General features: G+C 37.2%; 1 protein-coding gene across 4 annotated transcripts; it reads left to right on the forward strand.

The window, feature by feature from the left end:
- Window positions 1-5: 5 nt before the first annotated feature.
- LOC136702159 (uncharacterized) lies at window positions 6-10,609 on the forward strand. Of its 4 annotated transcripts, none has more exons than XM_066677087.1 (12): window positions 6-313; window positions 4,697-4,775; window positions 6,140-6,251; window positions 6,345-6,485; window positions 6,592-6,690; window positions 6,779-6,829; window positions 6,956-7,003; window positions 7,707-7,745; window positions 7,822-8,015; window positions 8,740-8,899; window positions 8,992-9,095; window positions 10,057-10,609. In XM_066677087.1, the coding sequence occupies exons 1-12, from the start codon at window positions 153-155 to the stop codon at window positions 10,120-10,122; spliced, it is 1,254 nt and encodes a 417-aa protein (XP_066533184.1). In that variant the 5' UTR covers window positions 6-152; the 3' UTR covers window positions 10,123-10,609. The 4 variants fall into 4 exon arrangements, with proteins under 4 accessions (XP_066533184.1, XP_066533185.1, XP_066533186.1 ...); XM_066677088.1 differs by having other exon boundaries at window positions 7,822-7,919; XM_066677089.1 differs by lacking the exon at window positions 6,345-6,485.
- Window positions 10,610-13,750: the final 3,141 nt, after the last annotated feature.

Genomic DNA, 13,750 nt, shown 5'->3' on the forward strand with positions numbered 1-13,750 from the left:
TTGGTGGCCACGTTACTTAACAGGCACTCTCTTACTATGTTGTTAATATGTTGCACTAAGGTTGGTGGCAATAAAACCCTGCATCTACTTTCTATCAACCTATTGATAAAGGTTGCAGTTATGAACTATGTGGGTTGGTGCCAACATAACCAATGAAGTACGTTATGACAACTGCGCGAATCAGATTCTACTGGTCCCGCTGCAACCTTGTGTCCACCTCTCTGCAACCTGCTCCTAGAGGGCACGAGAGAAATTCAATTTTTTGTCAGTTGGCGAAGAACCGTTGCTGCGTTGAAGTCTCACAGGATTTCAGGTGAGTGATTTATAAATTATGACTATAAAATATAATTTTTAGAACATTTTCGAATGTATATGTTGTATACTATATACGTACTACCATAGTCCCCATTTACAGACAATTCTGGGTAGATAGCTCAGTATTCTTGCTTAGTTTATCAGCATTATTTGTACAATTGATGTTAGCTAGTTAGCTAATGTTACTGAACAGAACGTATAACTAATAAGTTATACTAATATTTAAAACTATAATTTTAAAGAGCATTCGAGTCCCACACCTCTTCCAATACCCGCCTGCCTTTTTCGTTGGTCCTGAAGTTATTTTGACGTTTTAAACGAGTATTAGTGTGGCAAAAGGGTGTTGGGAGTCGACTCTTCTGATTCTAAAACTCCTATGACTACAATAGACAAAATACTTTTGTCTTTTTGCCATCGTACTGTATAGCTACAACTGAGGGAAATGTTGATAGAGGTGTGTGTCTCTGAACAAAAGAGAGTTTGAGTGACTGCGAGTGCCATGAATGGGTTAATTAGCAAATGCTAACGCATCTCACTGTAAGTTCAGTCAGACGCATTTCACATAAATGTCTTGGTATGTCTACCTTTTAACTGCCCAAACAATAAATTGTAGGCAATTTCACTTGCTGTTGTGTTATGTGGATACTATGAGGTAGCTGGACTTAATGTGTGCATTTCTTTTTTCCGTTTTCCTGTCGTCCACATGTTGAAATACATTTATCATCTCGTAATTAATAATTGCGTATAGGTCTAACCTACCATTTAGAAGTTTAGAATAATAATACAAAAGTTTTTAATCCATATTCTCAATAATGTAAAACCCATTTACTTTAGTTAAAATGTTTAAAACGTTTCTATTCTACACTTAAATACTACTAATGTGCAAATTTACAGGTCTCGGGTAATTAGGACACTATCAAGGATGCTCTAAACAAAAATGAATTATTCAGAATAATGAACTCATGCATTAACTCATTATACATCAATGTATATTTATTTATCAATTTATTGTTCAAAGAATTTTTAAAATATGTAATCAAATATGTAAAAATACTGTAAATGAATAGTTTGTAATATTTATTTTCCCAATGCGATAGTTATTAATGTACAGTGACATGCCAAATGTCATGGAGTAGCGTTATGTAAATTGATTATCAAGTGTTACCTCAGAGGATGACTTGGCAATGCCCGTACCTGTATACATTGTGAGGTGTTATCCTGTGAGTGAGGTTGAACATTGGCCAGCATGCTAATGTCAAGGCGACATATATTATCAGAGTTTGGAAAAGGCAAGAGAGCATGTGTCAGACAGATGGCATGTTCCACTTCCAAAGTTGAGTGGGCATTTAACATTCCTCTATCTACAGTATAACATGTGCAAGGAATACATAATCGAAGACTTTACCAAGACAAGCGATCACAGGTCAGTGCAATGTTCTTTAGCTTCAGCAGGATATGGGAGCACAAGGTCCACCAGTCCATGTCTTCATGGGGTCTGGGTCACATACACACTGTACAATCAGTCCAAAACAACCGATTCATTGGACCAAGCCACATGTTGCCAGTCTTCTAGCGTCCTTTTAGCAACCTTCTGAGCCCATGTAATGTGGTGTTTGGTTTCATGGTTTGAACAGAGGCACTCTGGTAGGTCTTCTTGTGGGTGGACACTGTGCTATAAACTGTGGGTGGTAATGCCTTCTATGATGTATTCCCTGTACAATGGATTGAGTAATATTAAGTGGCCACAAAACTTTGAAAATGTTATGTCCCATCTGTCTGGCACCCACTATCACGTCGTTCAAACAGTCTTTTAAGGTAACATCACTTAATAATCAATTCACAAACTGCTATTCTACGACATTTGGCATGTCAGAGTAAATTATATTTTAAATTATTTAATGACCCAGTCACTCCTACACTCTTATTTTACAGCAATATAATAATGGATTTGTGATAACAGTTGATGAGTTTCTGACTTTAAATTGGACCTCTTAATATTTAAGGATGGTTAAAAGAGGATGGAGCAGGAAAGACTACCTCAAAAGATGGAGATCAGCCAGGAGAATTCTTGGAGGATTAGGGGTCTCAGAAAACAAAACAGAAAAAAATATGATAAAAATTTCTTCTCTCATATCTGAGGCAAGCAGCCAGGAGCCTATTGTAGGGACAATTTGCAGTCCTTACTTGTCTGAGGAATACAGCCAGGAAGACAATGAGACTGACTGCAATTATTCCTTATTTGAGGCAAACAGCGAAGATGCCACTGTTGAGATTGGCTGCAGTGTTGCATGTAACACATGTACATATAATGCAACAACTCCCTCTCAGTCAAGTCTGAGGAAAAAGGAGCTGAAACAAGATATACAGAAACAGCTTGCATGCTGGGTGAATGATAACAGTGTTTCACATAGGGCTGTTGATGATCTTTTGAAAATCCTTAGCTCTGTTGGTTTAACAGTACCTTTAACCACCCGCACACTTCTGAAGACAGCTAGATCTGTAGAAACAACAATTAAATCTGGAATGCAGTATGTACATTTTCAATTAAGACACCAACTGTCAAGACTAATGGAACGCTATTCACAGGACAAAATAGCATCATTAGAGTATTTGGAGCTTTCCCTAAATATTGATGGGCTGCCACTATTTAAGAGCTCAGCAACTTGCTTGTGGCCAGTGCTATGCGCAGTGCATTTAGATCCATTATTTGTCTTCCCTCTCACTCTAACCTCAGGAAACCATAGACCAACAGACTTGTCCTTTCTTGAAGATGCCATTTCTGATCTAAAAGATGTACTACAAAATGGTTTTGACATAGGAGGAAAGAATATCAAAATCAAAATAAAATGTGTTGTCTGTGATGCACCTGCACGTGCAATGGTTAAAAACACCAAGCAATACTCTGCTTACTATGGGTGTGATAGATGTCACCAGAGAGGCACCTGGCAGAATACTGTGACATACCAACAAATAGATCACTTATTTCTCAGAACAGATAGGACATTCCATACACAGAGCCAAGCTGAACACCATCATGGTGGTACACCATTTTGTGAACTACCAATTGACATGGTAAAAGCTTTTCCAATTGATTATATGCACCAGACTTGTCTTGGTGTCATGAAAAAATTACTACTCATCTGGACAAGAGGAGAAAGAGGACGAAGCAGGGAGACAATGATGTCTGCAGGACAGGTTGAAATTGTTAGTACTAGGCTCATAGATCTCCAGAAAAACATTCCCACATGTTTTGCCCGAAGACCCAGGAGTCTGAAACACCTAGACAGATGGAAGGCAACTGAACTTAGACAGTTTATGCTATATACAGGTAAAGTTGTTTTGCCTGGTGTACTTAGACAAGACATATATGAGCATTTTCTTTGTTTCAGTGTTGCACTGTGCATTTTGTTAAGTCCTGACCACGTGAAACAATATGGGATGTATGCACAAAGTCTTTTGGAGTACTTTGTAGCTGAAGGCAGGGACCTATATGGATCTCAGTTTTTAATATACAATGTGCATTCTTTGCTACATATAGCAACTGATGGAATCATTCATGATTCTCTGGATAACTGTTCTGGATTTCCTTTTGAGAACTACATGCAGACACTGAAGAAAATGGTTAGATCCCCAAAAAACCCACTAGTGCAGATTGCAAAAAGAATTTGGGAGAGTGAGACAGGAATGGCATTACAAACCAAAAAAAGAGGAGAAACATTCACTTGTCACACACCAGATAATGCTTTTCTGTCAGTGGATGGACAGTGTTGTGAAATTGTTGATGACACAAAGAATGGATATTTGTGCCGCATTTATAGCCAACCAATGCCAATGTTTGTGGAGCCATGTGATTCAACATTCATTGGAGCATATACATTTCACTGTGGAGACATGACCATAAGGATGGTGCCAAAAAATAAAATCATGAAAAGGGCAATCAAAATTCACCGAGGAAATCATATTTTGTACCTTACCCTTCTTCATAAGGAGTGAATGAATGAACTGCATTCAGTAACTAGCCGTCCCAGCAATAACAAGAACTATGTATATATGTAAATGAACAAACAAGGAATAAATAATGAATTCAATAATTGTAAAATGGAATTGTGAAATTTCGTGGCCAAGAAAAAAGTCAGGTACCTCATATTTACATTTGCTTGTCATTCAGCATCAATAATACAGCACAGGTCTTCGACTCCAAATCCTGAATCAGTTTACTGCTCCTGAATTCTAAAATGACTAGACTAAACACTGGTAGGCAGCGCAAAACATAAATAATTATTTAAAATTCAGGACTAGAAACTGGATTCAAGGTTAAGTTGATGACGTGTAATAGAATATCAGATAACCAACTTATATATGTTTTTTTATATGTTAACAGTATGTATTCAGTTCTTGAATTTGTACAAGAGCGAAGTGTGGCTGTTGTCCCGGATTCCTGGGTGGAGAGAACATCTGAAGTAAGATTTTTATTTTAATGTAATGCATGTAATTCCTATACCATTATTATGTGATTGGTACACAGTTTTTTGTAGTTTTTATAACAAAACCTATGACAATTGACCTATCCATACTGGTTTGTACACAGGTATGAACTTTACAGTATGCTGAAAAAAAACTTAATTTCAGTTAAAATACTGTTAGAGTTTAGAGCTTACAGTTTAAAACACTAAGGTAGTTAACAATTTATACACTGAATTAGGAAAACCTACCTTGTGTCTATACTCATCATCCAGTTTATCAGCTCCACTGAAAACACCAGAACACTTTGTAGTTCTACATTTAGACTGCAGTCATCTGTTTCTCTTCATACTTTCTTATCCTGATTTCACCCTGTTTTTCATTGGTCAGAACCACTACAGGATGCACAGAGCAGGCATGAATTGGGTGGTGGATCATTCTCAGCGCTGCAGTGACACTGACGTGTTGGTGATGTGTTAGTGTGTGTTGTGCTGGCACAAGAGGTCAGACACAGCTGCTGAATTTTTAAAGCCCTCAGGGTCACTGCTGTACTCAGAATAGTCCATCAACCAAAAATTTCCAGCCAACAGTGTCCTGTGTGCTGCATCCTGTGTCCACTGATGGACTAGAGGAAAACCTATACAAACTCTGCAGCACCAGATCATCTACTGTCTTTGACTTTACATCTACATGGTGGACTAACAAGTTAGGAGTGTCTATTAGAGTGGACAGTGAGTGTGCATAGGTTTTAAAAGCTCTGATGTGTGAAGCACTGATGTGTCGGATCCACTCACACCACCACAATGTCAGTGTCACTGCAGCACTGAGAATGATCCAACACCCAAATCATACCCTCTGTGGGGGTCCTGTATGGGTCCTGTCCATTGAATAACAGGGGGAACTACAAAGTGCTCCTGTATGGTCAGTGGAGCTAATAAAAGAACAGTGAATGTAGATTTAAGGTAGGTAGTCCCTGATCCCAGGATCATTCAATATATAACACTAATATGAAATTAACAATACTCCTTACATTTTTAGACATGTGTATTGCAATTTACTATTTTGTTAAATTGGATTTTTGTCACCAGTCTGTAAAGCTTGTCCAGTGTTTCAAGAGTAGTATTGAAAGTATGTAACATGATCTTACTTGCTAGTAAACTTGAAATGCTAGTAAATTTTATGGCTTCCTGTTCTGGCTTTAGAGTAGCCCTTACATGCACATTTTGATGTTTTCCTTAAACACACTCACTTGAATGACGTAGAAAATCGCTGCTTAATTAAATCTAGAAAGCAGCAAATATGAGAGTTTGCAAAACAAAGGTTGAGGCCCATCAAAGTAATTCAACTTCACTTATATGTTTAGGGACACTTTTGCTACTGGCCACCTAAAAATAAACAAAAATTGATTCAACGTGGATCTTTGCCCGACAAAGCGTTGTGGAAAAAACTTGAAGTCAGAGTTTTTAAATCATCAGGTGTGTATCAATTTCTGAAGGCTCATTGTAATCATTATTTTTAATTGTTTAGAAGCAAATATTTTAACTCTTGGGCACCAATTCTTTGCAAAGTTGATTATAAAACAGCTCATCAGCTAATGAGGAAGGCAGAGAACACTTCTTGTTTAGAGGAGTCAGATGGGAGTGGGAAGAAGCTAAGGGAAAAGAGGCCACCATCTCGCTATTTGTGTTATACCTCTGCCAGTGAGGATGGTAAATATTTAATATGATGCATGTATTTTAAAGGGCAATGTGTCTTAATATATTAAGAATTTGGTGTTCAATATATCAGTAAATATTACTTAACTGTGTGCTGCAGATGATAGTTTCCAACCTACCAAGGGTCCTAAAGTTCAAGCTAGATCTCCACCTAGATTGTCTGACTTTCTTGCACAAACAAGATGTGCTCTCTACCAAGGTAAGGCATTATTTATTTGATCAATATTAAAACTGTTGTATGTCTGAATGCATTCATGTATATGTAATGTTTATATTGCCTGTGTTAGATATGGAAAGAGGGTTGGATATGGCAAGAGAACCAGCAAGTTTGCCAAATTGTGAGTTATTTTCTTTTTATAACAAACAGCCACATGCACATATACATACAAACAATAATAGAAGGGAAAAAAATCTGGCATGTTTAAATAAATGAAATAATGTAGACATTATTATGTTACTTATAGGGTCCGAGATTCCTGTGGTTGTGGGTAGAGAACTGGAAATGGCCCAAAGTGAGTTACAGAGAATACATTTTGTTTTATTTTCTGTGATGCAGGTTTGGTATTGGTTTTCATGTATGGAAAATGTACATTGTTATTTATTTATTTATTTTATTATTATTATTGTTTCGTGTACCCTTTCTAGTTTACTTGACTAGTTTTAAGGCTTTATTGTGACTTTTATATTTGTCAGTGAAGAATCTTAATATAATATTGGAAGCCAAAATGCTGATTTGATTGAAGCATTACATCTTACTACTTCTTACATGCTTTATGATTGTACAATAGTACAACAAAGTTTGACCACTGCATTTAACTCATTCATGGCAGTGAACACACTCTCATACTAGGGATTAGGGGCAGTAAACACACATACATACACACACAGAGCAGCATTAGTTAGAATAATTAAGAGTGGGCATTGATTGGAATGATTTAGAACATGCATGAATGACAAGAAATGCAGGCTGCTGATATCTGAAAAACAAAAAAATTGTTTGTTTGTACTTTTAAACATTATAGCAAATACTGTGGAAATGGCTCTGTTGCATTTCAACAGTTGCTGAATTGTGACTATGAGAAGCATTAGCCCTCAGACAGTGATGTTTGTTTATATGGAAAACAACCAGTAAAATAATAATTTACTACACAGCCTTTGCCTGTTGGAATTTTAACAGAATATTAAGAATATAAATGTTTTCTGCAATTATTTTAGGACCATCCATTCAACCAGAGCGCCCTCCTCAAAGAGACAGTAAGTTTCTTTGTAAGTGTTCATTAATGTTATTGATAATGTTTGGAAATTATATTGACAAAATTCTGTTTCATAGATTTTCAAATGCATGTCCTCATGAAACTTGACCAGCTACTGCAGAAGCAGGAGGAACAAAGCCTTCTCCTTAAACAGCTGATTAATGCTAGAAGTGAGGTGCCAATGGATATGGAGTTTGTCACTGTGGATGATATGGAGGGTTTTAATAAGATTGAAATTAAGCTGAAAGATGAAGAAGAAGAAAGAAAAATGGTGACAAGCTCAATTAATCCAATGATATAAAATAAATTCATAATTACAAATCCAATTTAAATGCAGCATAGACAACTACACAGTTAAAATTGATGGTTTTATAAGGATTCTTTATTAAGGGAAATGGTGTGAACCCTGAACACTCGAAGAACCTTTTGCATGATTAAATGGTTCTTTGCATCATGAAGGAGTTCTTCAGACTGATGGAGAATGTGCTATAGATGGTTCTTTTCAGAAAAGTAATCTTCTATTGTTATGATGTTAAGCTTGTAACAATAGAACCATTTTTGGTGCCATACAGAAGTCTTCTCTTAAAGGCACTATACAGAAACCGTCTATAGCACATTTTCAATCAATCTGAAGAAACCCTTCATGATGCAAAGAACCATTTAATTGTTAATCTGTAAAAGGTTTTTTTTTTTGACTTATCAATGTAAATATAAAACCATTTTCATTACTAAATAACCATTTCAAACTTACCTCTAACACACGCTGTCAATCCTCTCATACACACCATCAAACTCTGACACACCATCAAACCCTTTTATACACACCATTGAACTTCTCACACACACCATCAAACGCTCTCACACTCACCATTAAACTTTCTCTCACACACACCATCAAACCCTCTCATACGCACCATCAATCCATTGTTTATAAGTTGAAATATTTCCAATAAATAGGAAAATTAAAACTGTAAACTATACAATTCTCTTCATAGGTCAGGTACCTTGCCACCTTAGGGGGGCATTCCCTTGGAGATTCAGTAAGACGTACAATGCGCACAATTGCATCCTCAAGAATATGGGCTTCATTTAGTCTGAAAGGAAGGAAAGGGAAAATCTCACTTCAGAATCTAACCATTTACAGAGTAATAATGAGTGAGTGTATTTCTCTGTACTTGCGAGCTTAGATGTTTATGGAAAAAAATCAATGTTGATTGGGTTTAAAAATGTATGCTTCATCTATGCAGAAGCAGTGATGAGAAGCCAACCAGGATTAAACGCAGCAGACATTGAGGCTCACATAGCTGAAACTCTGAAGCATGCACCAGGGATTGCACGACGAAAAGGGAATGTAAGTAAAAATCTAGTGAAACATGCAGTGTGTAAGATTTAGGGGAGTAATTAGCAGAAATGCAATATAAAACCATATGCTTATTAGAGTATAATCACCTGTAACTACAAATCTGTGTGCTAGAAGCATTATGAGAAGCATCATTAGGTATTAGAAGTAGGGATGCACCGATTTTTATTTTTTCAAAATTTGTTTGACAGTAAAACATACTTTAAGGAGGCAAAAACACTGCACAGCTTGCATGAGGTCATTGTACCAGTCAGATGTCAGTCACTTCTACTGTTAACCTTTCATACTTCCAGTCCCATATACTCAAATCCTCACCTAGGATCGTTTCTGGAATTGGTTGGGCAAGAAGCTCATAGTTGGTTTACTTTCACATACAAAAATTCCATCTGAACCTTGGATTGATTTCGTAATTTCATACATCACTTTTCTGTAGGTTTGCAAATTGACAGGAAGCTTCATGCTGATTTCCATTATTTTTTGTTGGATATAAACACTCAGGGGCTTTTGGGATGCATGGCATTTCACAGTGCATGACCACGTGCAAACAAGGAGCCGCTCTCCAAAGCAATAAAAAATTAGATAAAAGTTTTTTAGATGGTTATGTTCAAGAGTCACAGAACATGAATTCAGTGATCATTTTCATAGATGATGATGTTTGGCCATGCAGGTGCTGCAGCTCGAGACATGCGTTTTCTGCCTTGCTCTCAGTACATGCACCAAACTTATATCTTATATCTGTGCAGTAGAAAAAAAAACGAAAGAATGAGCCCCACTAAAAACTTGGATAGGTGCAGAGAAGATGGGGATGCACCAGAAGGGAGGGATTTTCCAATTCACTGCTACATGTCACTAAATCTTACACAGTGCTCCTTATATGGCAATTGTAGCACAATTATAGGGATACAAGCAATGTTCATCACTTTTGAATTGTCTCATTTCCTCCCCTCCACAGCCTTTGGCGAACTCAGACCCAGTGGAATCTGAATCACCATCTTATAATTTCTTTACTTCTACATGAACATTTTCCAACCTCACTGTTCCTTAGAATTCATCAGACTGTTTTTGTTGTGTGAATAAATGAACTTTGTTCTGACTGACTCCTGTTTATTGTGCTCTGTGTTTAAAATTTGTTCTTAACTTCAATGTGAGTGGATGGAGCTTAACTGTTGTAAAGAGTGTATGTTTGTGTTTGTGTGTAATGTGTATAAACGTGCATACTCTTTTTGTAAAATTATTTTTGATTAAACTGCATTCTGAATTTTATTGTGATTGTCTGATATTTATTATGTTTGTGTAATGCTTGTAGTTATGTTTTGCATCATTGCAATTTTGGAAACAAAACTATGACAAGTACATTATCATGTAATTATGCTGAAATATGAAAACAAAATGGATGACATAATTTAATCTATGATATCTCGTTTTTTAAGTATCTCTGTTCTGGCCACAGTAATGTCCGTATTTTGTAACAGACTAAAAATGATTGATGATGTGGATCAGGAGAAATGCACTGACAATGTTACTATGAGAAATATAGAACAGTATTTGCATAATGTGATGTAACTTTATGTCTACTTTGTGACTATAAATGAGTAATTACATTTTAGGTTGTCAGAATGTTGCAGAATACAGGAAAGGGGCCTTCTGGAATGTTGCAAATCTGTTGCTGAATGGTAGTGTAATGTTGCACAAAAACGTTGTGACAACCCTATAAAGTGTTTCATTTTGACTTTCTGACAATATTTACACAACGTTCCAAATGACTAATATAGTGGTTTTTACCACGTTGTGAATACGTAGCTGTGTTTGCTGGGAGGAGCCTCCTGAGGAGAATAAATTTGATATTTCGGTAAAATTATCGTTTTTTTTCTGCAAGGTTTATATAGCAACAAAAGGAAGTTTCAATCTACCACCACGTCATTTTTAAGACGCTGCAATTACAGAGATGTAGTACAGTCTACACTGAAACAGAGAACTGAACCTTGGCCTGGGAAAACTACAATTCAGAGCACATTTAGTTATTTATATTTCACACCCACAAGAAAAAAATCACCTTGATGTGAATTTGTTAGAGTGGGTTAGAAAATCTTTATGCATTATGAACGCTTAGCACTGATCGTGGTCAGGCTCTGCAGCTGCTGGAGGAAGTTCCACACATAAGTTTCACACCTGTGGCAGCATTACCTGAACCATAAAGTATTCGAATCCACTAACTGCATGCAGTGTCTTGATACATATGACACTTGTGTAGAAATATATATATATATATATATGAAGCAGAAACGGTACTAACTAACTAACTTTTGGAGGAGGGTAAGAAACCCATCCAACCTTGATTTCAGGAGAGTAAAAGTGAAGTATATTCTGGGAGCCCAGGAGCAAATATATCAACTCTTTCCTAGTGTTTCTTTAACACAAAGTGACCATAACTTCAGCTCTGCACAAAACCAACAGAACATAACTAATTTAAAACAACACATTACTACACAAAAAAAACAACTACAATAAGCTACAACAAATTATTAAGTAATAATAATAAGTTAGATTTATATAGCGCCTTTCTAATACCCAAAGCCGCTTTACACAAAGAGGAGAGGATTTAAAAATAAAAATGTAAGTAGCCACCTTGCATGACAGATGCCACAATATAATACATTTATTCATTCATTCATTCATTCATTCAATTTATCCAATTCAGGGTTGTGGTGGGTCCAGAGCCTATCCACAATCATTGGGCGCAAGGCAGAAACACACCCTGGATGGAGCACCAGTCCTTCACAGGGCGACACACACTCACACCTATGGACACTTTTAAGTCGCAAATCCACCTAACAATGTGTGTTTTTGGACTATGGGAGGAAACCGGAGCACCCGGAGGAAACCCTCGCGGACACGGGGAGAATACACCAAACTCCTCACAGACAGTCATCCGGAGCAGGACTCGAACCCCCAACCTCCAGGTCCCTGAAGCTGTGTGACTGTGACACTACCCGCTGCGCCGCCGTGATGCTCCTTTATAATAAATTGTTTATGTAAACTTTTTTACTTTTCTGAAACCACACTCCAACAGAGAAGCGTTCTACATATTTTGTGAGTGTAATTGCTGTAAGATTTAGTTGGAAATAGAGAGACATCCCGAGTGAGGTGATAGGAGTATAAGCGATTCTCTGGGGAAATGCCTGCAATTGCATCCGCTGCATTATTTAGCTTGAGTTACATGTGCACCATAAATTGCCCACAACTCCAAAATATGTGGCTCCATTTGCTTTCATTAAAAATGCATGGAGTTTGCAGGAGAAACAGATTCCCCTGACTAAGAGCTGATATTTAAGCGGCTGTAACCAAACAGAAGTGTCTTGTGTGTGCAGAGGTGAGCTGTGGAAAACGAGAGCATGCATTATTGGCTCAGGATTATGTATCTGTTCTCTGTGTGGCAGCAGGAGAACACAGAGACCTAGTGGTGTCTGCTGCTGCTGCTGCTGTCTCTTATTTGGAGCTGTAATAATCTTGTCTTTGTGTTGCTATTGCAGTGTGACAGAGGCGGCTTGTTAAAAGCCCAAAGGCCACGAGAGTGTAGAGAGAACTCTTTGATGAGCCATTCGCCTCACTGCAACGCCACAACATCATGCATCTCACAAACATTGTTCTCACACACCATGTCTAAGGTCTGCTTTGATAGACCCTTCTCACCACAGCAGCCCAGAAATGCTGTTTATTCTGGTTTAATGCTTCTCATCAAACATCTCTATGAGATTTCCTCTGCAGTGAAACACAAAAAAGAGCCTCCAGCTGACACTGACAGAGTGGGCTGACCAGCCTCACTACAGCTGCTGGAGTGTAATGCACACTTCAGCTCAACTGGCTGCAGAATGAGGTTCACAGGCCTCTGCATTCAGCTTTTATTTCCCAGTTTACACTCTCACAGTTAAATGCTGAAGTGGTACATACAGCTGATATGGTACATACACCTTGCATTCCACTAAAATAAAAAACATAGAAATGTATATAACAAAATGTAATAAGGCTAATCCACTTTTCCACTTTAAAAGGAAATTAAATATATAATTTTTGCATAATTACATAATACAACTTCATCTTGATTTTATTTGAAAACATTAATGTGAAAATTTTATGTAACTGTTGTCTGATGCTATATACTTTTCAAAAATCTCGTCACTATCATGACTTCTGTAACCAATTCTGACTCTACAAGTCTTGCTAGAAGACGCGATTCCTGTCAGAGCAAACAAAAGAACAACCTTTGAACATTTCAGTTGTTGGTTCAAATTCCACATAAAGTAAAGCTGGTTTTTTTTTTCAACCATTTTCTTTCTTTTTTTAAAGTCACACATTGAAGCTAAGGACAATTCTGAAACCATTATTTTTAACTGTGTATGCTACAGATTCAACAGATTGAATAAGAAAAAACAGTGGTATAAATTCCTTGTACTAACAGAATAACAGGTGCACTAAGTGATTATATGTCATGTTTTATAGTGCAAATTAAAGGTAATATATGAAAAACATGACAGGCATCACCACAGGTGCTGTCTGTGCCTGAGAAAATCTGTCTGAAATATAGCACCCCCCTCCCACCCCCCAGAATTGCTGACCACTGGAGGTCAAGATTCAGGCTAGGCAGGTGA

The sequence above is a fragment of the Hoplias malabaricus genome, chromosome 7, assembly GCF_029633855.1.
Source record: "Hoplias malabaricus isolate fHopMal1 chromosome 7, fHopMal1.hap1, whole genome shotgun sequence".
Classification (NCBI taxonomy): Eukaryota; Metazoa; Chordata; class Actinopteri; order Characiformes; family Erythrinidae; genus Hoplias; species Hoplias malabaricus.